The 26,658-nt window shown below is 37.5% G+C and overlaps 3 protein-coding genes across 4 annotated transcripts; 2 read left to right on the forward strand and 1 right to left on the reverse strand.

Moving 5' to 3' along the window:
• Positions 1 to 4,857: 4,857 nt before the first annotated feature.
• On the forward strand, positions 4,858 to 8,781 carry LOC118265838 (uncharacterized). Of its 2 annotated transcripts, XM_035579070.2 has the most exons (3): positions 4,858 to 5,486; positions 5,764 to 7,777; positions 7,865 to 8,781. In XM_035579070.2, exons 2-3 carry the CDS (start codon positions 5,957 to 5,959, stop codon positions 8,252 to 8,254), a joined length of 2,211 nt encoding a protein of 736 aa, XP_035434963.2. In that variant the 5' UTR covers positions 4,858 to 5,486; positions 5,764 to 5,956; the 3' UTR covers positions 8,255 to 8,781. The 2 variants fall into 2 exon arrangements, with proteins under 2 accessions (XP_035434963.2, XP_050552252.1); XM_050696295.1 differs by having other exon boundaries at positions 4,858 to 7,777.
• A 6,122-nt stretch (positions 8,782 to 14,903) lies between these two features.
• On the forward strand, positions 14,904 to 19,917 carry LOC118264236 (uncharacterized). Its single transcript, XM_035576680.2, has 2 exons — positions 14,904 to 17,746; positions 18,402 to 19,917. Exons 1-2 carry the CDS (start codon positions 17,420 to 17,422, stop codon positions 19,521 to 19,523), a joined length of 1,449 nt encoding a protein of 482 aa, XP_035432573.2. The 5' UTR covers positions 14,904 to 17,419; the 3' UTR covers positions 19,524 to 19,917.
• On the reverse strand, positions 19,199 to 25,046 carry LOC118264231 (uncharacterized). Its single transcript, XM_035576674.2, has 2 exons — positions 21,547 to 25,046; positions 19,199 to 21,313 (listed from the first exon to the last, which is right to left on the reverse strand). The coding sequence occupies exons 1-2, from the start codon at positions 22,427 to 22,429 to the stop codon at positions 20,130 to 20,132; spliced, it is 2,067 nt and encodes a 688-aa protein (XP_035432567.1). The 5' UTR covers positions 22,430 to 25,046; the 3' UTR covers positions 19,199 to 20,129.
• Positions 25,047 to 26,658: the final 1,612 nt, after the last annotated feature.

Genomic DNA, 26,658 nt, shown 5'->3' on the forward strand with positions numbered 1-26,658 from the left:
AATATATTCCTAGTGATAAAACTCTTGCAGATCTATACCGTGATTATAAAGATCTACGCGAAAATGAACGTTTACCATTCGCTTCCGTATCAACTTTCAATCGGATTTTTAACACGCAGTTCAATATTTCTTTTCATATTCCAAAAAAAGATGCATGCGACCTATGTGAAACATATAAAAATGCTAACGATGAAGAGAAAGAAAAATTGCGTGAGGCTTATGAACAACATTTGAAAGAGAAAGTGCTCTCCAGATCAGAAAAGGAATATGACAAGAAAAGGACAGACGCAATTATTGCAGTTTACGACCTTCAAGCTGTGATGCAGGTGCCTAAAGGACAAGTATCCTTTTTTTTTAAAAATCAAGAATAAATTGCCTAAATTTTACAATTAGTGACTTGTTTGCAAAAGACGTAATTTGCTTCTTTTGGGACGAGATTGAAGGTAAACGCGGTGCAGTGGAAATTGGGTCCTATGTTTTGGAATATTTGCAAATGTTGGTTGCGAAGAATACATATAACAGTGTTGATATAATTCACCCTGCCCAAGTCCGCCACTCCTTTCTCGATATTGTGAAGGGTCTTTCTGACCTCTCCGACCGCGAGTTCTGCCTCCAGGTTTAAGGCTGCAGGCGCTTGGGTTGGCGGCTCTTTGTCGCGGAGAACGCAGAGGTCAGAGGAGACAATCTCCAGTCTCTCGTAGATTGGTTCCAGCACCTCTTTGATATTGATCTGGGGTTGAGGTCGAGGAGGAGAGGCCTGAGGCCTATTGGAGAGATCTTGAAGCTGCCTAGACAGCTTGGCCATCTCCTCCTGGAACACGTTTGTGGTGAGCAGCAGTTCCATCATCACACCCTGGTTTTGCTGCTCCGGTGGCGTATCGTTTTAGATATTAATGGCTGGTCCAGGTCTTCCTTCAGCCTTCCCAGTGCCTTCCGGAGCTCGTCCAATTGATTTGATATGGACTTGTACTGTGACTCGAGACGCGATATGCTTGTCCCCGCCAATTCCGGTTTGGAATCCCTCGGAGTGGATGGATACTCGCGCCTCGTTCTCTCGTGCTCCTTCTGGTTTTGGAGGCCCGCTGACTTAATTTCTTCCTTGACCTCCTTTATGCCGTTGAAGGCCTCAAAGGTTTCATGTCCCAGCCATTCTCGGATCCCCTTCGCCTCCTTCTTCGTCTCCGAGACGTCTGTTCGCATCAGAGAGAGCTCTATCGTCATTTTCATTAGCTCTCGAGTATGAGCCCTCTCAACCCGCACAAGTTCTTTTGCGTGCCTTCACCGCTCCTTCTCGAGGTTGAACTTGTGGCGGCTCCTCGAGTCTGCCAGTGACAGAGCCGTCTCGTACAATCCTTGGAGGCAATCGTGTGCAATGGCTTTGCACTCCCGCTTCATGTTTCCAGCCGCTTCAAGTGCGGCTTTTCCTTTCTGCAGTAGTGTGTTAGCCTCCTGTGTGGCCAGGTCCATCTCCACCCCCGTTCCCCGCCTCGGGATTCTGTAGAGGATGCTTGGTCTCCCATGCTCTGGTTGTGTGGACCGGGACTCCACAGACGCCACCGAGCTGTCGTCATCCGAGTCAATCTTTCGGAGGGGTGAGATACCGCACTGCTCCCAGTCGATAACAATTTCGGAGATCCGGGTGCGGTCTTCAGGGGTAAGGAACTCCGGTGTGGTTGCTGCAGTGGACTGTGGTGGTGTGCTCATTCTGTTGTCAGGTTCTGAGCATGCCTTTGCCACCATGATCGGTTCGGTGGTCGATGGACGCGCCGCCTTTTCGGACACCACTGATTTGGCCAGTATGAAAGTCAGGCAATGGTGCAGACAATGGAACATAAGGTGCTATTTCTTCATCAACAGCGGGTGCAAGCATTTCAGGGTGAGTATGAAAGTCAGGCAATGGTGCAGACAATGGAACATAAGGTGCTATTTCTTCATCAACAGCGGGTGCAAGCATTTCAGGGTGAGTATGAAAGTCAGGCAATGGTGCAGACAATGGAACATAAGGTGCTATTTCTTCATCAACAGCGGGTGCAAGCATTTCAGGGTGAGTATGAAAGTCAGGCAATGGTGCAGACAATGGAACATAAGGTGCTATTTCTTCATCAACAGCGGGTGCAAGCACTTCAGGAAAGTCAGGCGATCGTACAGACAGTGCAAAACAAGGTGAAACTTCCTCGTTAGGTGATTCTTCGTAAGACTGACGTGCATCGCCGTCTAATAGTAATATCTGTCGATTAGACATACCTTGAATATCGTTTAACCTTGCGTTCAGTGATTTTGGGTCATAATCAGTATAATCATTGTCATGTTCGTCATTTTCGTCCTCCGACGAAAACATCTCATGAAGCGCATTTTCAATTTGATGTCTTTTTAATACCTGTATAACAAAAATACACTAAAGTAGGTAAATGCTGACTGACAAATCGATGATGACAAATCACGTTTATCACTACCCACAAGTTATATTTCGATAAAACAAAACCTAATTTCCTCATAATTTGTAGAGTGAATAAATAAAAAAGAAAACCCGCGGCAAAAAGTTAGCACAAAATAAAGATTACAATTCACCAGGCAATGGGCATATAATTCCCACAATGCTCCTTCACAGGCTAAGGTTATATGGTTCCCCCATTTTTCATTTCGTTATATCATGATATTTTTCAAGTGCTTACGTATAATTTATGCACATATCACTAGAAAAACTCAAATTCTACAGCATATAAAAAAATTGTACGACTTACCTTTCTCCGATCCGCCATTACGATTAAAATTCACCGCACTTTCCACAGAAACAACAGTTGAGCGGATGACCAAAGAAAAAAATGGCCGTAAAAGTGACATTTGCGTTTCGATTCAAGCAAATTTTGTTGTGACCATAGATAATATTTCTATTTTTGCGTTTTTGACAGATTGCGGTAAATAATTTACCAAAACCTGGGAAAAACATACTAAAATCGATGTGGGGGGACCTCAACCCATAGCCTGGTTAAGGGTTAGGCCAGCCGTACACGGACTGCTTCAAGCAGTTATAACCGACTGCTTGAAGCCGCGACTGCGCGATGAACTAGTTTGATTTTTTTCATTATTTTTGCCGTAATGTACACTTTATTTCGGACCCCTAGGATTTTTCAAGGCCCAAAATAAAAAATCATGCAGTTAAGGGTTAAGGGCTGCCGTACACACGACTGCTCGAGCAGTCGCGACCGCTTCAAGCCGTCAACTGCATGATGAAATTCCATCGTGCCGTCGACCGCTCGCGAGCGGTTGCGAGGCATACACCGACTGCTCAAGCCGTTGACTGCGCTAGAGCAGTCGACAACCGACGGCTCAAGCAGTCGACGCCGACCGCTCGAGCGGTCCGTGTATGTCGCTCAGCCGCTAACTGCTCGAGCAGTCCGTGTTCGGCCGCCCTTAATATATCTCTTGGACATTTCATACAAAGCGCTGCGATTTTATTACCAGTACACTCTTCAGGCAAGTATTTTAAAAATGTTCCATCCAGTAAGAGAAGCCGCGTTTGCGACGATGATGAACTCTCGGCGGTGTGGGTTGGTTGCACAGGTGAAACCGTTTCTAAAGCCGGGTACACATTGGTGCAATGTAACTTGTAATGCAACATGCAATGCAAGAATTTGGCGTCCACATTGCTGCAATGTATCATGTAAAGTAACAGAATTCCCATAGTGTAGACGCCTTGCGCGCACGAACCGCGTCTACTACGCGCACGAACAGATTGTTGCAACTCTTGCGCGTAGCGACCCGAAATTTGTCGGTTTTTTCCCCGAACACAAAGAGGCGCGCAGTATGCGCGGAGCGTCAGTGTGGACAGGTTGTGTGGTGTGTGCGGCTAGACGCGCGCGAACATGGAACAAGACGACGCTACTGCGGCGGAGGAGGCGGTTACATTTACGTGGAGTGAAGAAAAAGTGCTTCAATTAATTGAAGTGTACAGATCAAAGGAAATTTTGTGGAATCCACAACATGAGAATTTTTATAAAAAACATTTTAAAGAGGATGCATGGATGGAAATTGTTAATTTGATGGAAACAACACAAGAAAAATGTTACAGTAAAATGATTAGTAATAAAGTAATAAAATGTCGTTGGACTCATCTATACATATAATAAAATCGTAGAAAAGTGCTGTCTGTACATTGAAAATAAAAATAAAAAAAATAGCAGGGGTTATTGTTATGTCGATGTCGAACCCAAAAATGTAATTAACTTTTTTTTTGTCTGTTTGTCTGTTTGTCTGTTTGTCTGTTCGTCTGTGCGCGCTAATCTCAGAAACGGCTGATCCGAGTTGGATGCGGTTTTCACGAATATATTGTGGGATGCTTAAATTTACATTTAGTGTTTGTTTCATGTCAATCGGTTCATAAATAAAAAAGTTATGTCAAATTAAAGAATCACGTCGAACATTCTATGCTTATACCATTAATCTCCGCAACTATTTGACGGATTTGGTTGAAATTTGGTACAGATATAGTTTAGAACCTTAGAAAGGACATAGATATATTTTTATTTCAAAAATCAAAAAATAAAAATAAGAAATAAATTATTTATAAATAATTCTATGTCGATCGTTACACGACTTCGGTTCATGTTATTGTTTTAATTTATCGAAAAAAAGTAAATAAATAGTAAAAAGGTATGAAAAAAATAATATCAATATAATAAAACATTTAGTACAAAGAAAATGCTCTAACGGAGTATAGATAATTCTATGTCGATCGTTACACGACTTCGGTTCATGTTATTGTTTTAATTCATCGAAAAAAATTAAATAAATAGTAAAAAGGTATGAAAAAAATAATATCAATATAATAATAATCAAATAAAAATCAAAGAAAATGCCCGAACGGAGTATAAATAAATAATCCAAGTTGTCTTTATCCTCGATAGATGGCGTTGGGATCGAAATAGATCGCGCTATGGTTTCGTTACATTCGGGTCGATTTCAAATTTGGGGCCAAAAGCATATATTTTCATTTATTTCTCATGGTGTAGAATGTATCGTAACTAAAATTATTTTAAATCATGTAGTCTTATGAGACGCCCAAACGCCAGTTACAACGAATCTTTTATGATTGTAAATTAAAAAGATAGATCTAAAAGTAGTACCTATTTCTCATTTGTGTTAATGCTCCAAAACCTTATTTTTTTCTTCATGTCTTTATAAAACGAAAACGCGTCGAGGAAAATCAAATTTTATCGTGGCACTGTTTTGTATATACTTTAAAGATGAATTATTAGGTATTAAAACCAATGCTGGATTAAAAAAAAATAGGTTTTATTAGCTTTCTAAAACTGTTTGTTTTTAAAGTATCATTTGTGTGACCGTATCCAAATGCACCAGTAAACAGAATTTATCCCTGCTTCACCCTGCCCTTTACCCCGCGCGCATCCCGTTTGTTCAGTCGTGACCGAACACGCGTGGTCGTCAGTTGTGTGTGTCGTTATTTTAAGAGAAATTTCAAATATCAGGTAAGATTTTGACTTTTGTATAAAAATTATATCATTAGTGTTTTGTCACATATCGTGCTTAATCAAATGTGTTTTTTGTTTTTGATTTGACTGCCTAACAAACCATTGAAAGCATATTTCGTTTCTAATGTACGGTATATTCTAGAACGTTCCATTTACGAAATAAATTCGAATTACTACCAAAAATCTCATTCGTGTCACTCTCATTTGTGTCGATTCACGAGTCACACGAATTATATGGAAAGTCACACTAATGATACTTTTTTTTTACTTTTAGATTAAGTATTATATAAAATGGCGAAACCAAAAAAACAAAAAAGTGAGGAAGAATTAGAGAGACGTAGAATAGCTAGAAGACAAAAATATCAAATTATTAAAAACAATCCTGAGTTATACGCTGCTGAGCAAGAAAAAAAAGACAATATTACTTAAAAGCGAAGGAAAAGAAAAAAATTAAAAGTATTAACGAAATGAGTCCACGCGAGCAAAGAATTCAAAGACGAAAATGGAAAGAGAGTGCCAAAAAGTTTTATAGAAAGAAAGTAAGTCAAAGAGTGATAGAAAACGTTGCAGTTACTGAAGAAAGTTGTGATACAGAAAATGTTAATTTGAATACAGATCCCTTAAACATAGAAAAAAAAGAAATAACATCGAAACTAAGTACGCGTGAATTAAAACTAATTAAAAGAATCAAAACAATGAAACTGCAGCACGAAAAAGAGAAACGAAATTATATATTATTATTAAACAGATACAGGTTCAGGATAAATTATTTAAAAAGGAAAATATATACACTAACAAGTGAACAAAGTATTGACTCAGAAAATACAAAAAATGAAGACAAGAAACAATTATTTGATAGACTTATAAGTGCTCAAATCACCCGGAAATTTACATCAACTAAAAACAGGAAAGAGAAACGCGTTATCACTAACTTAATCGATAAAAAGGAGTTTAAAAAATTTAAGGTTGCTACTGACCTTCGCAAAGTTCATCTCCGAGAACGATTTAAAAAAAATGCACGAAATACCATCAACGTTCAGCAAATAGTAGAAAAGTTTTACGAAGACGACATTAACAGTCGCATTACTCCAGGTAAGAAACAATATAAGAAGAAACATGGAACCGTTAAACAAGTTAGATATCTTTTAGATTCTATGAAAAACTTACACAAGAAATTTTTGGCTGAAAATACTAAGATTAAAATTAGTTACACGACTTTTACAAGACTCAGACCATTTTGGGTCTGTCTTCCAATTGACGACCGTGATACGTGTGCCTGCTTGTTGCACACAAATTTTAACTTATTGATAGCCGCTCTTAACAAGAATAATATTCTTCATGTAAAAGATAGTCAGAATTTGATAAAGGAAATCTGTTGTGATAAATATAGCCTAGATTGTCTTAATCGCAAATGCGCTTCATGTAAAAATAAAACTGTACCATATGAAGAATTCCAAAATGATAAAGAAATACAGTACATGGTATGGGAAAAAGATACAAAGAAAGTAGATACTAAAGAAATAAAGATAATCAAGAAGAAAGCAAAGAGATCTGATCCACGTAACCTGATAATTGAACTGGAAAATATGCTGCCAAAATTTTTATCACACACAAGTAATATTGTCAACCAGTACGCTACTATTAAATGTTTGAAAGAAGCTCTAACTACTAATGAAGCCTTAATCCATATGGATTTCTCTGAAAACTATTCTTATAAATATGCGGAGGAAGTACAAAGCATGCACTTTGGTGGCAGCCGAGGTCAAGTATCACTTCATACAGCGGTGGTTTATTTAAAAAGTGATTCCAATGCTACTCAAGCATACTCTATTTGCACAGCCAGTGAATGCACCCGTCATGATGCAGCAGCAGTGTGGGCTCATCTGAATTATTTAATTAAATTTGTGTTTAACAAATCATCACAAATTAATCGCATTCACATTTTAACAGATAGTCCCTCTAGCCAGTATAGAAATAAATATATATTTTATATTTTAACCCAATTAAGGAATGACTTCCCAGAGTTAAATCTTGTCACATGGAATTACCAAGAAGCTGGGCACGGCAAGGGTGCTCCTGATGGCATTGGAGCAGTGGTCAAAAGGACTGCGGATTATGAATTAAGGTGTCATCAGGATGTCGGAGACTTTGATGCCTTTGTTAACATAATTCGAAGAAATATAAAAAACGTAGAAATGGGTATTATTAAGGAGCACGAAATTAAATTAAAGGAATTAATGTTGCCTAAAGATATTGCTACTTTCAAGGGGACTATGACAGTTCATCAGGTATATTTTATACATTTTTTTTTAAATATATACTTACTGATGTTACCATACAAAATATAATAATAAAACTTATTTTTTTTCTTTCAGGTCGTTTGGACTTCCGGTTCTGCTTATCTAGAATTTAGAAAACAGAGCTGTTTCGAATGTTTAAATGTCGCTTGTAAACATGGCAAACATATGAGATTTTTTAAAATATATAATACTCCCATTGAATCTACAATGCAAAATGTAAAGGTCATCCCGGAAAACAAAATAATTAAGGTACTTAGTGATGTTACCATTCGCTATGCCAATATTACCGATCCAATGTTACATGACAGCGTGCCATCAACTTCAAGTCTCCGCAGTGTTCGACACTCCTGGACCAACAAATCATTTATAAATAATCAATCAAAAGCGACGGGGCACGAAAAAGAATTCCTTGAATTTATAAAGAAATGTGAAGATGATGATGATGATGATTATCAGATTGATTAATTAAGTACCTATGTAGGTATTAATAATATGGATATTGTTATTGTATTGAACAACGATTAGCGTTAACGAATCTTGAAGACTGAAATCGGAAATGTATACCAATGATTAGCTTAGTTGATTAAGTTATTGTTTTGGAATTAAGTTTAAAATAATTAATTTCTGTACTACGGTCAGGTCAGGCCAGCACATCAACCTACCCCAATCTGTCAAAGTTTGGAATGGAACTTGACACTTTGTACACTGTTGCAGTAAAATTAAAATCTTTTAAAGAAATTTGACAGTAGATGAGGGTAGGTTGATGCGCTGGCCACTGCACCTGCTACTAACAATGTTAATGATAAATATTTTATGTTTTGTTGATTATTTAGTAACGTAGAAAAATAAAAAAAATATACTTTCATTAGTGTAACCAGAGATCTCATTAGTAAATCACAAAATATCATTAGAGAAATTATGTTGCTCATTCGTGTCACTCAAAAATTGGTAATTTGCTTGTTATTGGAAGAAATTAAAGGTTTATTTGATTAGCATGTGTTTTTTTAACTAATGAACGCACCTAGATATTTAAACATTACATTTTCAAATATTTTTTAAATATCATGCAATTCGCACTTTTTTGGCCCCAAATTTGAAATCGACCCATTCATTTGGTTGGGTATCGGCCGAGCGCTTCGGTACTATCGTAGAAAAAGTGTATTATCAGTCGTATGATTATTTGTCTGTAGTGGTCCTGCTGTTTCGTATATTCTAAATTGGTTTCGTTGTATTTGTCAATTAATAAGTTTATTTGTTGGGTTTTCCTGGTTTTTAGGTTAAACTATTTTACGTAGGTTTAGTTTGATATCGATTATTAGTAGTTACTGTAGTTAGTTTTTTTAATAAAATTGTAAGTCTAATTTTTTTTTTAATTAGATTAGATTTAAGTCGTTTCTTTTAAATTATTTAGTTTAAGCTTGGTTATTATAGCATAGAGGATAGGTTGTAATATAGTTTCTTTTTTAATTGTTATAAATTCGTAATTCGTAGCTTTCTTTAGTTTTAAGTTAGTTTAAGTCCGTTTTTAAACTATTTTTTCAATGCCCTAAGTGAGTATACATCTATTAAATTCAAACGCAGAGCTCATTATGTTGATTTTTGAAGAGTTCCCTGGAATATCTTCCACATCTCATTTTTGAAGAGATCCCGCGAGATCGGGAACTATGTGGTTAAAACAAAAAATTTGCCGGAAGTCACTATTCCACGCGAACGAAGTCGCGGGCAAAAGCTAGTCCTTAAGAAATTTTGAAATTGTCCAGTTAATCTCATATCGGCCATTAGTTTTGCACCAGCTCTCTGACTATACAACTCTGTACGCCACCAACGTCGATGTCTTCTGCGTTTTATCACATGATTCACTATTAATAATGAAGCACTGACTATCATCAGAGCCCGCAATTGGTCGTCACGATCCATTCCTTTGCGTGTTCTTTTGCAGACTGAGCGATCCGTTCGCGCGCATCTCGGAGTAGGTACATGCGCGGTTCGTGCGGACGTTGTGCGCGCCCCGCGTCTACACTGATGCAATGCTCGTTTCGTGTTGCATTGCATGTTGCGTTGCAGCAGTCTGTACCCGCCTTTATGAATCATTTATTTCTGAAAGAGTCATTGAAATGTTACTGTCTTAGTCCAATTCGTTTATCGACGCCATTTTATGTTAAAAGTCTAGGCGAAAACAATGTATTTTTAACTAAAACACAAACATGTATGTATGCTAAAAGCTTAAACGACACGAGTAAAGAGATTGGTTCACGTAGCGAGCGAGCAATGAGCACTGAATGAACGACGCCCCACGCACGCCCGGCGCGGGAGTGATGAAGACGAAGATTGTATAACTGACGTGTGGGACCGAGAGGCGAGAGCAATGTACTCGTTCGGGCCGACAAAATGAACACGTTACGACTTCAAATGTTTTTGTTGTATACCTACGCTGTAGAAATATTTATCAATGCAACATAGTTATACATAAAAATAAACACATATTGAAAGGAGATATAAAATTTCCTTTATCTACAAGCAGTTATATTTTTCATGTAGAAAGAAAGATTTAGAAAAATTAAGCTATACTTACAGCATTTAACCACATTTTTATTAATTTCATTTTGAGACATAAAGATAATTGTTAATTTTAATTGTTAAAAAAGTTAAAGTTAAAACAATTAAAAAAGTTAATTGACAAACGTTAATCAAAATAATTTAATTGCAAGGTGCAATTAAAAGTTATATATAGAGATATAAAGATAATGCACTTCACTCAACAGAATGTTGATCAAATTATAACTATAGAAGTGCATTAATAACAAATATAAAAGCAATAAGTGAAAAAGTGATTTTAAAATTCAACCGCCGAATGTAAACAATAATTTCAAATGATTTCCAAAACTGAGGAGTATATTAAACAACAATATTAAACAATTAAACAACATTCTGTTGATCAAATTATAACTATAGAAGTGCATTAATAACAAATATAAAAGCAAAAAGTGAAAAAGTGATTTTAAAATTCAACCGCCGAATGTAAACAATAATTTCAAATAATTTCCAAAACTGAGGAGTATATTAACGAACTTTCTACTTTGAAGAGCCTAGGAATCTACAATTTCAACCTAACTGATAACTGTCACATTGGCCGAATTAACGTGCTTTCGCCTTCCGTGACAAGTGACTCGAGTTCGATCCCGACGACAATATTTGTCTTTTTGTGAATGTTTGAAAAATATTTAATAAATATATATATATATATATATATTTTTTTTTTAATTAACTTTAATAAATATTTAATATCCGACATGAATATGCCAGTATTAACTTGCCCCCACTGCCCAGGATCAGCTCGTGTTTTCTCTGTGCACGGGCTGAAAGTGCACATCGGGCGCATGCACAAACATGCATCGCGTTCTGGTGCAGTGTCACAGCTCTCGCCGGTCATCACAGTTGACACATCATCGTCGGGACAGGCCCCCCCGCCGCATTCGCCTGCCCAGAGTCCCTTAGACAGGCTAGTTGCCCTCAAGGCTAGTATTCCTGTTTTAAGACATATACCTAAGGGTGCTCGGAATCAGGCAGCAGGGAAACTGTGCGATATCATAGACTCGTGTGTTGCAAATAATGGGGTAGATGAGTGGAGTGCTCTTCTTTCTTTTGCATACACGGCTTTAAGGGTCCCAGCGAAAGAGTTGCCCGGTAACATGACATCTAAGGTCAGGAGGTCGGATTCCCGGTCCAATAAAAAATATATCGAAACAAAGGTTTTTGAGGGTGATTTGAGAGGAGCGGTACGGCTTTTGATGTCTGATGATTCGTTCGCTCGGGGGGATGCCGACACCCTTGCTTCACTGAAGTTTAAGCATCCTGATCCTTCGCGTCCTCTCGGTTTTCCACCAGAACCTGACCCTTCTTTTACGGTATTGTCAGTCACTGTGGAGGACGTACTATCGGCGCTGGCTTCTTTTTACTCTGGATCAGCAGCGGGTTTGGACGGGATCCGTCCGGGGCACCTCAAAGAGTTGACCTCTGTGTCTGCCGGGGACAATGGAAAGCGCCTTGCAGGGGGTCTGGCTAGGCTTGCGAATTTCTTGCTGAGCGGTCAATTAAACCCGTGCGTTTGTCCGTTCCTGTACGGTGCATCCCTCTTTGCACTGGAAAAAAAAGATGGCGGATTAAGACCAATAGCAGTTGGAAGTGTCTTTCGGCGTCTTACTGCAAAATTGGCTTGTCGCGCAGTCAAAGAGGATATGGCCCGTTACTTACAGCCTCATCAGCTGGGTTTTGGCACACGTCTGGGGTGCGAAGCTGCCATACACGCGACGCGAACATTTGTGATGGACCCGGAGAACGAAGCCGCGGTTGTGCTGAAGCTCGATATTCGCAACGCGTTCAATACATTGGAGAGAGACGTTCTGTTGAGTGAGGTAAGGGAAAAAATTCCATCTTTGTATCCCTTCCTTCATCAGGTGTACAGGCTGCCTTCTAATCTTTTCTCCAATAACAGTCTAATTCTTTCTAAAGTGGGAGCCCAGCAGGGGGACCCTCTCGGGCCACTTGTTTTCGGTTTGGCCATTCATAAGGCGATCGTTGAGCTGAAATCCGGCCTAAACGTGTGGTATCTTGACGATGGCACTATCGGGGGCAGACCTGAGGACGTTTATCAGGACTTAGAGGCTCTAATCCCTGGAGGTGAATCCCTCGAAGTGTGAATTCTTCCCCTGTAGCACTGCGGCTCGTACACACTTTTCTCGTTTCCACTCCTCTCTTCCTGGCCTCAGAGAACTTTCATGTTCGAACTTCAATCTTTTGGGATCCCCTATTTTTCCCAGTGCAGTTCCTGAAGCCATTGCTGCTCGGACTCGGCTCCTCCTTTCTACTCGCGAGCGACTTAAAGATCTTTCCGCATACGTTGCGATTATCCTGTTGCGCATGTGCTTCGCTCTTCCGAAGATCACATATCTGCTGCGGACCACCCCCACTAGGCTTTGTCCTGAGGAAGTTTCCTCGTTGGACAATGCATTGAAATTGGTAGTGGAGTCTATTCTAAATGTCTCCTTAGATGGGCCCCAGTGGAGACAGGCGGCTCTGCCTATTCGATGTGGTGGTCTCGGGATTCGGTGCGCACGGGATGTGGGTCTGCCGGCTTTTTTGGCGTCTGCGCATGGGGTTGCTGACCTAGTCACTGTATTACTCGCTACTAATGGTGACGGGGGAAGCTTGCCCTTTGTATCGGATGCTGTGTCGGCTTGGTTGACCCTCAACTCGGGTGCAGCAATCCCGGAATCAAAGCATGTTCAGCGAGCGTGGGATGACATCGGGGTGAAGCAACTTCAAGAGCAGTTATTAGAGGGTGCGGTGGGTGTCGAAAAGGCCAGACTACGAGCAGTGTCGCAACCTGAGTCTGGGGCATGGTTACAGGCGATTCCTTCGCCTCACTTAGGCACTCTGCTCGACGATGACTCTTTGCGTGTGGCGGTGGCTCTCCGCCTGGGCTGTAAGGTGTGCGAACCTCATACATGCACCTGCAGTTCCATGGTGGAGGCCGACGGCCATCACGCACTGAACTGTCGGCGCTGCACAGGGAGGTTCCCGCGTCACCATGCCTTGAACGACATAATCCGTAGGGCTCTTATTTCGGCAAACATCCCCTGCGTGCTTGAGCCTCCAGGTCTTAGCAGGTCTGATGGTAAGAGGCCGGATGGACTGACTCTGGTGCCATGGAAAAACGGGAAGTGCCTAATCTGGGACGCAACATGCGTGAACACTGTCGCCGCCAGTCACCTGAGTCGCACCATGCACACTGCCTCTGCCGCTGCTGAAGATGCCTGTTCTAAAAAAAGGCTTAAGTACGCTCTCTTGGGTCAGCTTTACCATTTTGTGCCGGTTGCTGTGGAGACTCTGGGCTGTTGGAGTGCGGAGGCAAAGAGCTTTGTGGGGGATTTGGGTCGTAGGCTCGAGGAGGCCACTGGTGACTCCCGGTCCGGGTCGTTCTTGGTGCAAAGGATGGCCATCGCAATTCAGCGAGGCAATGCGGCGAGTGTTATGGGTACTTTTGCACCGGGAACGATCAGGGGCGGGTTATTTAATGATTAATATTCCTTATTAGAGTAAATATAATTTAAAATTATCTTCTGTGTAAGAAAATACATCTTTATTTTAATAAATGTGTGGCGGTCCAGAACACTCGGACCCCACCTCAAAGCGCAAGCGAAATCGCTCCGCTTGTGGACAGTGCGACCGCACCTCAAAATCACGCCACCTCAAGTGTCAAGTTGCAACGTAAACAAAGTTACAGTTTATATTTCGGATGTAATAAATTATAGGTATTGTTTATTCATTTCATTGTTCATTGTGTGAACACGCGCACTGTGTATCCGTCTTAGTAAGGAACAATATACTTTCAGTCGTCATCGGTCTTTCATTTGGTCTACACCTTAGATCACACACTACCACCCTCTAAATTGGTGACCCCGACGTGATATCGTTGTAAAAAACAATACAGTAAAACAGTGAATTGAATAGAAGTATTACAATTCTTTTTACTATCTGTGTTTTTATTCTCTGTAATTTGTTACGATTCTCCCATCTTTAACCATGACAGGACGAGTGAATCCTGACTTACTGAGACAAATAGGGTATGAAGAGTCTCTAGAAGCCACTGTAGTGGAGATACCTCAAACAAGCACTCATCCATTCAAAGACGGTTGGTCACCACAGGTGTGTACATCAATTGCCCTGAGAATGAGGTTCCCTGAGAAAATCTGGGATTCCTCCACCCAGAGAGCCATCCCAACTAGCACAGACAGGCTGCATAAGAGTTGTATTTGAGTTTCCTTTTAAACTAAAAGCTGTACAGTCAGGCTGTACAAAGGCTGAATAAGCGCTTATACAGCCGTTATAATCGTAAAAAGGGCCCAAATTATACAGCTTATCGCGTTAGTACAGCTGTATAATAACTGTACAAGAACAAGATAAGCTGCTTAACAGCTGCATTAGAGCTGTTGTGTGGTATCGGAGGAAACCAATAGATTACAGTTGACCTCTTGTAAATACCGTGTAAAGATAATAGTTCAAAATCGGTTTTTGAAGAGAATTTTAGATGAATACAAAAATAAAGTACTTAATTGTAATTTATTTTTCCCTCCGGAACTTATTGTGACAAATGGCAACCATTTCAGTTGCTGTTGTTATTGTGTAAAGTATTGGAATTTTTAGTGGTGGCACTTGGCTAATACATGAGGCGAACTTCAAGTGCCGATTCATATTTATTGTGAACCTATGCATATATTTTAACTAAATTTTCACGGGCCGGCAAAATAATCAAGCAAACATTACAGAAAACATCAAAAAAGGTAAGTGAGTGCGTTTGTTTTTGAGGTTAGAATAAGAAAATGTAATTGAAATAACTAACCAGAGGACAAAAATAACACAGTTTTATCTTATAATCATGATTTGGATGTGGCTGTGGCCAAATAATGACTAAAATCCCTTTATTGTTATTTTATTTTTGTCTTTATTTAATTACAAAATGGCGAGAATTTAGAACAGCCTAAAGAGTATTGACAGTGTTGTATAGTCTTATAGGCTGTACTACATAAGATATGAATTCTACAATGCAGCGATTAGTTCTTAATCAGTTTTATAATAGAATATTTGTATTATTTCGGCTGCATATCAGTTTCTATCACACCACTTATAATACTATTTAGAGATACGTACCAAAATTAAAAAACCCTGAGCTTAAGACGACTTTGATTAAAACGACACCTTCTACCTTGTTGTCATTGAGGTTTTGTACTTTTTTTAAGATTACAAACTTCTAATTTTTTACTAGCTTTCTGCCCCGCGGTTCCACTCACGACCTTATCGATTCTTCCGTGGGAATGAGATATTTTGCCGTGGTAAAAACTATCCTACATACTATTCCTGGACCTAACCTATACGTGTGCCAAGTTTCATCCTAATCCGTCGAGTGGTTAATGCGTGATTGAGTAACAAACATCCTAACATCCAAACTTTCGCATTTATAATATTAGTAGGATAGTAGTATATTTATAGTTTGTCAACAGCTTTCAAAGTTAGTACCTAATAAAAAATAGATTGAATAATTGCAGAAAAAAATTCAAAATAGGAACGTAGTGATCAATTTTCCGAAAGCCTTGTCATAGTCAACCTTCATTTAGAAAATCTGAAAATTACTCCTTATACTAGTTTTGGCCTACTACTTTTGATTACTATTAAGTATGTACTATTTAGGTACTACTTGACTACGACTGATAGGTACTACTTTGAATCTAATTATCACTCATTCGTGCGAGTGGCGCGAAAAAAAAATCTTAAAAAAACGAAGTACCTATAGGGAAAGTCCAACACGGATGAAATATATAAATAAATAAATCGTAAAGGGACGTAGTTGAAAAGGAAAGTAACGCTGTCATCTGTCAGCCATACGAATTCATAAGTTTGACTTTTTTGTGTCAGTCTTGAATATACAGGGATTTCCTCTTACATTAATTTAGATATTTAGCGCTTGTAGTCTTGAGATCCTGTATCAACTTTAAAGTTCCTGAGGTTCCAGTGACGCCGCCACTACCACCTTTGCACCACTTTCTTCATTTTATAACGGTCCAATGCTAAGCGCTTCTTCTGGAACGCAGTCGTATTAACAAAGTAGCGGCATAGTAGAAACAAATGAGTACATACGCTGACTTTATACATAGGCATAGATAGGCACCGCAAACGGTTTGTATGTGAGCGCGCCCGTACCTATGCGTCGTCGCACGCACAACACTGACAAAATTTATCGGTGATATCGGTGCGCCAGTCATGCGACTCATGCGTGGCTACGAGACGCACCCCGCGCCGCCCGCCGGCCACGCGTACATACGTAATTTGCATTTATTAAGGTAATATAGCCCGCGCCCGCCACACGCACGCTCTGCTGCTGCGCTGCCGCTCGCGACGTTAGTGTGTCTGTGTATATTGGCGAGCAGAGCCATTTTTTGACAGTTATAGTACGTTATAGTGAGTTGTAGTTGAAATACAGTACATAAATTATGTCATTATAAATTATCAACTCATCTAAAGCTCATAATTGAAAGTTACATAAACGTAAATGATAATTATACATAGGTAATAAGTGTAAGAATTTCCAAAAGTATCGAGTATTACGTTGGTGTGATTTGACAAAAATGTTAGTTTTGATTATAACACTAAGAAAACTTTGTGAAGAATTTCGAAGTACTATCCGGTTTTAATGCTATTAGGACACGACCTTTTTGAATGGAGCGTCACTCATGCATACAGCGTGTGTACAGACACGGCGCGCGCGGAGCATAACATGAAACCTGCCCCCTGATTCACGAACCGTCGGAAACGCTCCCGACAGCGGAATGTATGCCCTGTCTCTGTCACTCATTATAGAATAGACAAAAACAAAGCACAGAATTCGAATCCGATTCCGTTTCCGACGGTTCGTGAATCAGGGGCTGAAGCCCTACTCTAATTCTTTCACTCAATTCTATCATGCCCGGAGAGTAAGAGGGACAGGTATAATAGCATTTGAACCGGGTAGTACTATAAGTGTGTTGTGTAGGTATTATACTTTTTGTTTTACTTACTTTTTATATTTTTCAGAAAAACATGCCATTTAAAATCATAGAGACGTTAGAGAAAGGACAAAAAAAGCTTTGTATAATCCCAAGTTCATGGGAATCAAAAGGAGTCTTACGGTGGCCTAGAAAAAGATTGGATGTTAACAAATTAGTGAGAAACGAAAACTCCATACCCCTTAATAACTGGTCTGCGTCAAAATGTAATGTAAAAAGGATATTATCATCATACGAAGAAGCAGCCAGAGAACTAGATATTATGGTTCAAAATAGCGACACAGAGATTGATAATGTGACAGAAAGTAACATAACAACAATTAATAACACCAATTTTAACGCCTTAGCAGGCCAGTTGTTGGTAAGTACCAAGTATTTTTTTAATTAAAAACCAACCTAAAATCAACGATAAAAAAAATCTACTTAAATAACAACAATCTTAAAATCGCCTTACATAATGTACGTGGCGCTTTTTTTCTACGTACCTACCCATTTAAATTGATGTACAGTCACTAGCAATAATATGTATACAACATAGGACTATGTCATATTTCAATATTGAATGACTTCTGTGACACTGATGTGAAGCTTTAATGTGACAAAGTTCTTTGTTGTATACATATTATTGCTCGTGACTGTACATACAGTACAGTCAAGTGGACGCCAAGCTTGACACTTTTGACTTTGTACCGGTCTTATCTCTCTCTCTCTTCTATTATTTCAACATGTTTCATTCAACTCAATCGCTTTTGGAACTCAAATCGCGTTGCAAGTAGGTATCAAGCTCAGAGGGTGACAGCAAACGATTCTCTGTTTAAATACTAATTACGCGTCGATCAGATAAGAAAGATGATGCAGTATCGCTGGTTTGTCGTTCGTCTGTAAGCACGCTATATCTCCAAATTTTGACGCACGCTCAATAATATTTGCGTAATAAAATTTGTACTTACGCCGTACGCGTCTTTCTAGATGGTTTTCATGACATCGGCGATAATTTGTCTTTTTAATGGTTCCAGGCATTCTCACAATCAGAGGAACCTTCAACTTCATCTGTCGTAACAATGTCCACACCATTACCTCCGGCTGAAGTAACTGCTGCTACCGAGAATGTTGTTTATTATGTAGATGAGTCTGAGTTGGCATCAATATCAGTCGACAATCAAACTCAGAAAACTACCGAATTAAATCAGATTCAAAAAAGCCTCCAATTAATTTTAAACAATCAAAATAATATGTCTGACACTATAAAGGTACTGATAGACAACCAAAAAAAACTTTTTCATAAAGTGGCAAGTCTTTCCATTCAAATAGAAGATGGATTTTCCAAAACCCAAAATAAAATGAGTACAGATGTCGTTCCATTGGCCAAGGCAGATTTATTCGAGAGGGAAACATTCGAAATAAAACCAATCGACTCCATACGAGAACTAGAAAAAATGGAATTGTTACTCTCTGATAAAACTCAAAAAAATAAATTATTAAAGCAATTTTCTTTTGTTTGCTCAAGTTCTGAAGGAAATGGAGCAACATGCGGTTATAAAGTATTGGATATGTTTTTTTCCCGAGACTTTCTCTGTAAATGCTCATGGACAGGTGGCAGTAGGAATAGTGAAGATGTAAAAATTGGTTTGAAAGGATATAAAAACATCCTGAAATTTTTCTATGAGTTGATACGTTTGTGGGATAAAACATATACCGAAGAAAATAATGAAAACTTTTTTAAAATTGTTTTAAAAAATTCTTTAAAGAGGAAGCTCAGTAAAAATGAAAGAGCTTCAACAAAACGAAGACGAACAAAAAAAGTAACACAAGAAAATAAAGGTCTAACTAAAAATAAATCAGATCAAGGAAAAAAAGTCATTGACCAAAATAAAACTGATGAAAATGAAAAAGATGTAATAGACAATAACGGAACGAAAAAAGTTGCACTACAATCTAAAAAATTAAAATCAGATCATGAAAATCAAGTCAGGAACCAAAATAAAGCTGATGGAAAAGAAAAAAAAGAAAAGAACAAAGATGAAACTAAAAAGACGATACTGAAAAAGAAAAATTTGACAAACAACAAATCGGATCAAGTCATGAACCAAATTGAAACTGATGATAAGAAAAAGATGTTATTAAGAACGATGAATTAAACCAAATTATGAATCAAAATAAAGTTGAAAATGAAAAAAATGTAAACGACAAAGAGGAAATGGGTGCAAGTGATGCCGACGACGAAGACGAAATAAACGAAGATGACGATAACGAAAAGGAAGATGGAGATATCGAAGAATAAGAAGTAGTTATCGAAGAAGATAGCCATGTCTTACTTTGGTTGTCCATAAGATATTTATAATTTAGCGAAACACGAAATCTCGTGGCTGTGATCGTCTTTAAGATTTACTTATATTTAAGCAAAACACGAATGCTTGTAACTTTGATCCTCCTTAAGATTTTACTTAGGTATCTTATAATTTAAGCGAAACACGAAATCTCGCGGCTGTAATTGTCCTTAAGACAAAACTTATAATTAAACGATACACGCAATCTCGTGGCTGTGATTGTCCTTAAAAAAATTAAAACTTAGTTTATAAGCATGTCTTTTCAGTTTATGCCAAGCTGTTAAATTAGACCTTGTTAAATGAGTAGCTTTACTAGTTAGTAATGGCGTAGCTAAGATTTTCCTGTAAAAACTGTTTCTGTTTGAACGGATATAAATAATAAACCATTATGTTGATTACAAATTTTATTTTTTATTTTTATACTGTATGCAAAAGAGGTACGAAGTATAAGTGATTATTGTGTTCAGTACACACCAATTTCATTTTTATGTCTTGGGGACCAACAATAGTGTCTGTCCGCCTAGCAGGTAATTTAGCTTTGAATATATTCAAGTACGATGATTTCACTGGTTTTTCGAAAACTTCTACCAAATCCCAAATTTTATAACAATATATTTTTATTTCACTGCTAACAACACTTATTTTTTTTACCTCCAAAACGTCGTTACTATTACATAAAAAATATTTATCTTTAGATTTTGTTGAAATTATATATTCTTTGAGATGCAGTACAGTTAGGTTCCTGCTATTCGTGGTTACAAAAGGTTCACGATTTTCAAGTTGTTGATTTTCTCTGTTCTTTGTTATTTTTGAAACTTCACTACATCTTTTCGCCACCTGAGCAAGAGGATTGTTACCCTGTCTCAGCATCCTTTTAATTGAAAAAAGCTTGTTCTCAAAAGGGTACGCGCTAAATGTAGGAAGTGGGCCAAATCGTTGCACCTCATCCGTGATGTGTACTACGTTGTGAACGTTGCTAGTCATATAATCCTCGCCGTAAAAGTCTTTAAAATGGTCCACAAAAACACACTGAAGAAGCTCTTTTGCCAACGGAAGAAAATTACTGTAGTTCTCACTCGAACATATTGTAATTCCGCAAAAAAATGCCAGAAAATGAGTTAGTGCGTCATTTGGTAATACATCTGGAAGTATTATGATACTCAAATAAAGCAAGAAAGATCTATATTCCGATGCTTTCCAATGAGAAATGCAGTCTAGTCCTCTCACCGACCTATGAATTTCAGATGGCAATTTGCGTTTCGTTAGAAAATTGGAAACAGTTTCGGCATCTTTGGCACTCCATTTGGTTACGTACTTCCCAAAGTTACCGTTGCGCCAACCCACTAATAGTCGCTTTGTTATTCCTAAGTCCACAAGGTGTAGAGAATCTGCCACTGGAAAGTCTTCTATCATATCTACAGATAGTCGCAGCAGAGGAGAGTCTTTTTTGTGGTGAGGTCCATACTTTTTTGCACGAAACTCTTGATCAGTTCTAGGGCGGCAATTAGAATCAGGAAAGGTCACTGTGTGAGATGTATGCGAATATTCTCCAACAGTAACGCATTTTAAACAGCCGTGCTTGGCGTTAAAGTTGCATACACCTGAAAATATTAAATAAAATATTTTTTAAGTTATCACACAATTTACACAAAAGAAATTGCCGAAAGTCTACCTCAACTAACAGTAGTTGAAAGGAAAGAAGAAAAGCAAACAAAATAGAAAAAACTTATTGCACTGTATTTGTATCTATATGTTAATGTTTTTGGTGACCATAAGATTCTAGAAAACATTGGTCGATTACAAATTGATTTTTTTTATTTCATTTTGAAGTTACCTTTAATGTACGCTCGCGCTGGAGAGTCACATATAAAACATCTTAATCTAATAGACACTTTATTTTTTGCTTGTCCAATATATAGTCCATTTTTTATTAGATATTCCATCTCGTTTACGAAATCCTCTAAATATTGTTCAATTGGATTTGGTTTTCCAATACCGAAATAGATACCAATCACAATAGGCTCAACATCAGGTCTTTCAAATACACTGCACAAAATCGGCCAAAACTCTTTATTGGAGCTTTTGAATATGGGAAGGCCATCGAAATTGAAATTTAAAGTAACTTCAGTTGGGAAATTTGTCCAATGTTCCAGCAAATTTTTCAGAGGCACAGTAAGACCGTTATGCCAGTATTCGCCTGTTCCCACTGTTTTGATATTTATTTGTCTGACGGTGCCTAAAATTGTTCTAGCGTCGTTTGGTAATAATCCCGGAAATCTGTTATTTACAATTTTACTGAGTTCATTCAGAGCTGCTTGAGATATATTTTTTTCTATAGCCCATTCTTTTATTTGCTGACGAAATAAAAGATTTTTACTAAATTCGTCGTCCTCATCATTCGAATTACTTGTGCTGCTGATGCTGCATGAAGAAACATCATTTGAAATTTCCGAAACTTGAACTGAATTCACGCTTTCCACACAACTTTCGTGATTATCTGTAAAAATATTTATAGTTTTTGTTACGGAACCCTCGTTGGACGTTGATGGAACTGACACTTGACTGAAGGTTGTCTGACTCGTGAATACATCTTTTCCTTCGTCAATAAGTAATGATTCACCGCTGTCGCTGTTGCTTGGTTGGAAATTACAAATATTTAAATATTCCCTTTCAATTTTCCTTTTCATTGCACCAGATCTTTTCCTTTTTTTCCACATACTTATTGATTTTAATTTAGTTTCACTGCTAGCTTTCACTAAATGAATCTGCTAAAGAACTGTGCTGACAGCTGTCAGTTAAAAAGACTAAAGCTGTACCTGTGGCTAGTATTTATTTTTTTAGTGTTATTATATTCTCACAAACAGAAATTATAAAACTAGTGTATTTATAATAGTCTACAATTAAGCCATTAAAAAGAAGTTCAAGATTCGAGTCACTAAAAAAGACTAAAGCTGTATTGTAGCTGGTATTTACATTTTTAGTATTATAGTACCTTCTCTGACAGAAATTATAAAACTAATGTAGTTACAATGGTCTACAATTACGCCATTAAAACGAAGTTCGGTAACGGTGTTGAAGTGTACCATTGTACAGAAAAATGTATCGGGTGAGACAATGATAACACTTAGAGCTGTAATGGGGAAGTTATCTCATACAAAATACAGCCTTTATACAGCTTTAAAGATAAAACACTACTTGAAGTGTCACACAATACTTCAAGTGTTATTATAGAATTTTGGTATTCTATTAAGACACCCTAAGCTTAAACCGATTCCATAATACAGTCTTTATAAAGATTGAGCTGTATAATAACTGATAATCCCCTCTTGTAAAGAGAAAATAATTTTTTGACACTCTTGTAAGTCTCTTAAAGAATTATAAGTTTTAAATAGGCTGTTTTATGGATGATACCAACGCTTGTGTGCTGCTTGGGTATAGCACTGCATCCAGTGATATTAGCCCCGAGCCTTCTGAAGAGCATATTATACAAAACATACTTGCAAATATGGATTCCTCGAGCACTAATAGCATTGATGGCACTAATACTAATTAATTTACGTTGCTCGCTATATCCATCTTGTACTCTTTAAAATTTATTTTACTGGAGATTAAAATACAATTATAAATAAAATGTATACGTTTTCTTCAACTTACCTTTACAAATATCTTCAATTGTTTTATCAGTTCTTTACAAACTTCTGGTACTATTTTACGTATTAGTTGTTTTGACACTCGAAAAGTGTACGACAAAGAAGCATAAGAATCTCCAGTCGACAAGTACCTCAATGTAATGGCTAGTCTGATATGAAGACTAATAGCGTTCCGTAATATTGTATCCTGTTTGGCTATGGAAGGTGCGATCATTTGCAATAAAGTTTCAAAATCAGATGATGACATGCGAGTAAAATTCACAAACGATCCGTCAGACATTCGGAGATCACTTAGAATATTAACTCTTTTTTCTCGTTGTAATAAGAAATTCCGCATCCACCACCTTCTCTTTCTCTTAGGTTTCAACACACTCGATATAATTACTATGTATGCAGCACTAATAGCCACAACCTCCTCGGGCGACATTTCTATAAACACTGAGAAGTGTGGTCGACAAAATGTTCCGCGACATGTATGTCGGCACATTCCACGTAGTTGTTGAGGAACATGTTCAGCAACTTGTTGCTCCAATTGTCCCCTAGTGTATCCGTGGCTTTAATTAACAATATTTTTGTGAACCATGACTCACTAAAACTTAACTTATTAAATTAACAATATTTTTTGCATTCATTTGTAGTTGCGATTAATAGCATCATTAATGAAGATCAGGAAATCAAAAAAAATCACAGCGAAATTGTGATATTGGTGATCAGAGGACTTGAAAACGTGACCGAGGGTGTCGAATCTCAACTTTTTTTTAATGTCTATTATCGCTGAACTGAGTGATATGGATTTTATTTTTATTTTTCCTAGGACTGGTATAACTTGGCCTTTCATCCGGTCTCAGATTATCGTTGAGTTTTGGGACACCCTGTATACTACACTTTGATAGATATTTGTGTCAACAATAGCTGGCTGGTGTATCGGCGTCATTGCAAAATATTTATTGAAAAAAAATTCTCTTTAAAAGATTTTAAATTAAGCATTTCGTACACGCTTTTGTAAAAAGGAAAAACAGTCAGCAGAGTAGTAACTAATGCGGTGAAAATCAAACAACCCGTTGTTCCAAGACCCGAAAACGATATTCGCACTGATGGTTTACACCATATACCCACTGTTATAAAGAAAGGTCGGTGCAGGAACTGCACAACGGGTCAGATACGAGGCTGTGCCTTACAGAAAAACGTAACTGTTTTCGTGAATTTCATACGAAATAGTCTATAACGGCTAACGGAAAATGCCGAAAGCATCTGCATTAAAATGTTATTTTGGATGTGTTATCGATGGTAAGTTCTTATTTATAACATTTCTATAACAAGTAATGATTCATTTCAACTTTTTATAAAGTCTAATGTACAAATAAAACACCTACATTTTATTAAAATTTTATTTATAGGACCGCTACACCGATTCCCCAAATGGGAATATCCTCACACTGAGAGGTTTAATCAGTGCAAGTCTGTTCTCAGCATCGCAACCCAAGAGAGAGGAAATAATTAATATATATAATTCTGTTCGCATATGCCACAGACACTTTGAGGATTATTATAAATCACGTAGTAAACTTTTGACCAGAAAGGCAATACCTACATTGAATTTGGGTATGTATTTTTACTAATTCTGGTTTATATTTTTCTTTAGCTTGGTTACATAACAACTATGGTAAAATTTTATACTACATGTATAAAATTATGTAGTAGTATATAAAAATTTGCATTTTTATATACTTAGCTGTTAAGTACTAAAGAAGAATGCACAAAAATAATTCAACAAACTCAAATACTATGGATTTCTTTGTTTATTTATTTACAATGCTGGCTCCATTATCAGAGAAGCTTGAAAATACCACAAAATGTCATCAAAATAATATATGTATGCTAGAGGAGAATGGCAGAAACCCCATATATTTTCAAAAACATTTAAGACATTCCATGACATTAATACTAGATTTTTATGTAGCAAATGACATCATTTTTTTATTTATTTATGATATGTTTTTCTTATATACAAATATTTTATTTACAGACTTGTCACAAACTATACAAATAACAATGCCATTGGCTGAGCAATTTGTTGTTGGAGAGGCATCAACATCAACTCCATTTAGCGGTCAGTATATAACATTCAACAAACTCAATAACCATATGATCACATTGTTTAATTCAAGAGTATATGGCCACCTTTGGGACTTCATCATCAGAAAACTTGTCTTGAAACTGCCATAACTATTTAACTCTAATGTGAAAAAGTGTTGATTTCAAGCTATTTGCAGAATAAATATATAATATAAATTTGGGTGTGCGAAGTAGTTCCCACGGGTCGCGGGTTAAACCACTGGCGGCAGCTAGTGTTTCAATATTATTGTACATTTATTCTAATGTGCAAATATTTTATTTACAGACTTGTCACAAAATCTACAAATAACTATGCCATTGCAACAAAGTCCACAAATAACTGTGCCATTGGCTGAGCAATTTGTTGTTGGAGAGGAACCAGCATCAGCATCAGTTTCATCAAGAGGTCAGTAGAGAATACCTATTTAAAAAATGGTTTATAATTTTCAATAATGAGTAATCTCAAAATCTATCTCAGTTGGTGTGTAAACACCAACAGTTCGTGTTTACACACCAACTGAGATAGATTTTGAACTACACTAATGTTTTTAATGCATGCTTTTATGATTTTATTTACCAACGTCTTATATGAAACTTATATTAGAATTATTGGTTATTTCAGCTCCTGAGAAATGCTTTAAGAAGGGAGAATCCAGTACAATTAAAAAGCTTACAGAAAAACTGCAAGAAATGCGACAAAAGTGCAAATCTCAATCAAAAAAAATTCGCATAGCAAAAAAATTGACAATGTCAAAATCATTTCTTTCGACGATAGAAAAATTGCCTGATGCAGCACAAATTTTTATGAAATTGCAATTGAAGGGCACTAAGAGACCAAGAGGAAGACGATACACCACAAATGAAAAAATAATGGCCTTGTCCATCTATAAACAAAGTCCGAAAGCATATAATCTTTTGAAGAAAATGTTTATATTACCGTCAAAACGTTGTTTGCAAAAAGTTCTCAGTTCATTCCGCATGAAACCAGGCATTAATGCTGAAATATTAGAAAATTTAAAAAAGCAAGTGCAGCATATGACTGCAGAAAAAAAATTAGTAAATTTGTTATTTGATGAAGTGTCATTAGCACCTGGGATGGTGTATAATGACTTTTTAAATGAAATTATTGGTTTCCCAGATGACGGCATAAAAAAAACAAAGGATATTGCGGATCGTGCCCT

Source organism: Spodoptera frugiperda, chromosome 10 (genome assembly GCF_023101765.2).
Source record: "Spodoptera frugiperda isolate SF20-4 chromosome 10, AGI-APGP_CSIRO_Sfru_2.0, whole genome shotgun sequence".
NCBI lineage: Eukaryota > Metazoa > Arthropoda > Insecta > Lepidoptera > Noctuidae > Spodoptera > Spodoptera frugiperda.

Coding starts and splice junctions, on each gene's coding strand:
- LOC118265838 (XM_050696295.1), top strand. CDS start 5,957: ATGAGTCCACGCGAGCAAAGAATTCAAAGACGAAAATGGAAAGAGAGT. Junction 7,778..7,864: donor GGACTATGACAGTTCATCAG/GTATATTTTATA, acceptor TTTTTCTTTCAG/GTCGTTTGGACTTCCGGTTC.
- LOC118264236 (XM_035576680.2), top strand. CDS start 17,420: ATGCCATTTAAAATCATAGAGACGTTAGAGAAAGGACAAAAAAAGCTT. Junction 17,747..18,401: donor CCTTAGCAGGCCAGTTGTTG/GTAAGTACCAAG, acceptor TAATGGTTCCAG/GCATTCTCACAATCAGAGGA.
- LOC118264231 (XM_035576674.2), bottom strand. CDS start 22,429: ATGTGGAAAAAAAGGAAAAGATCTGGTGCAATGAAAAGGAAAATTGAA. Junction 21,314..21,546: donor AGCGCGAGCGTACATTAAAG/GTAACTTCAAAA, acceptor TAATATTTTCAG/GTGTATGCAACTTTAACGCC.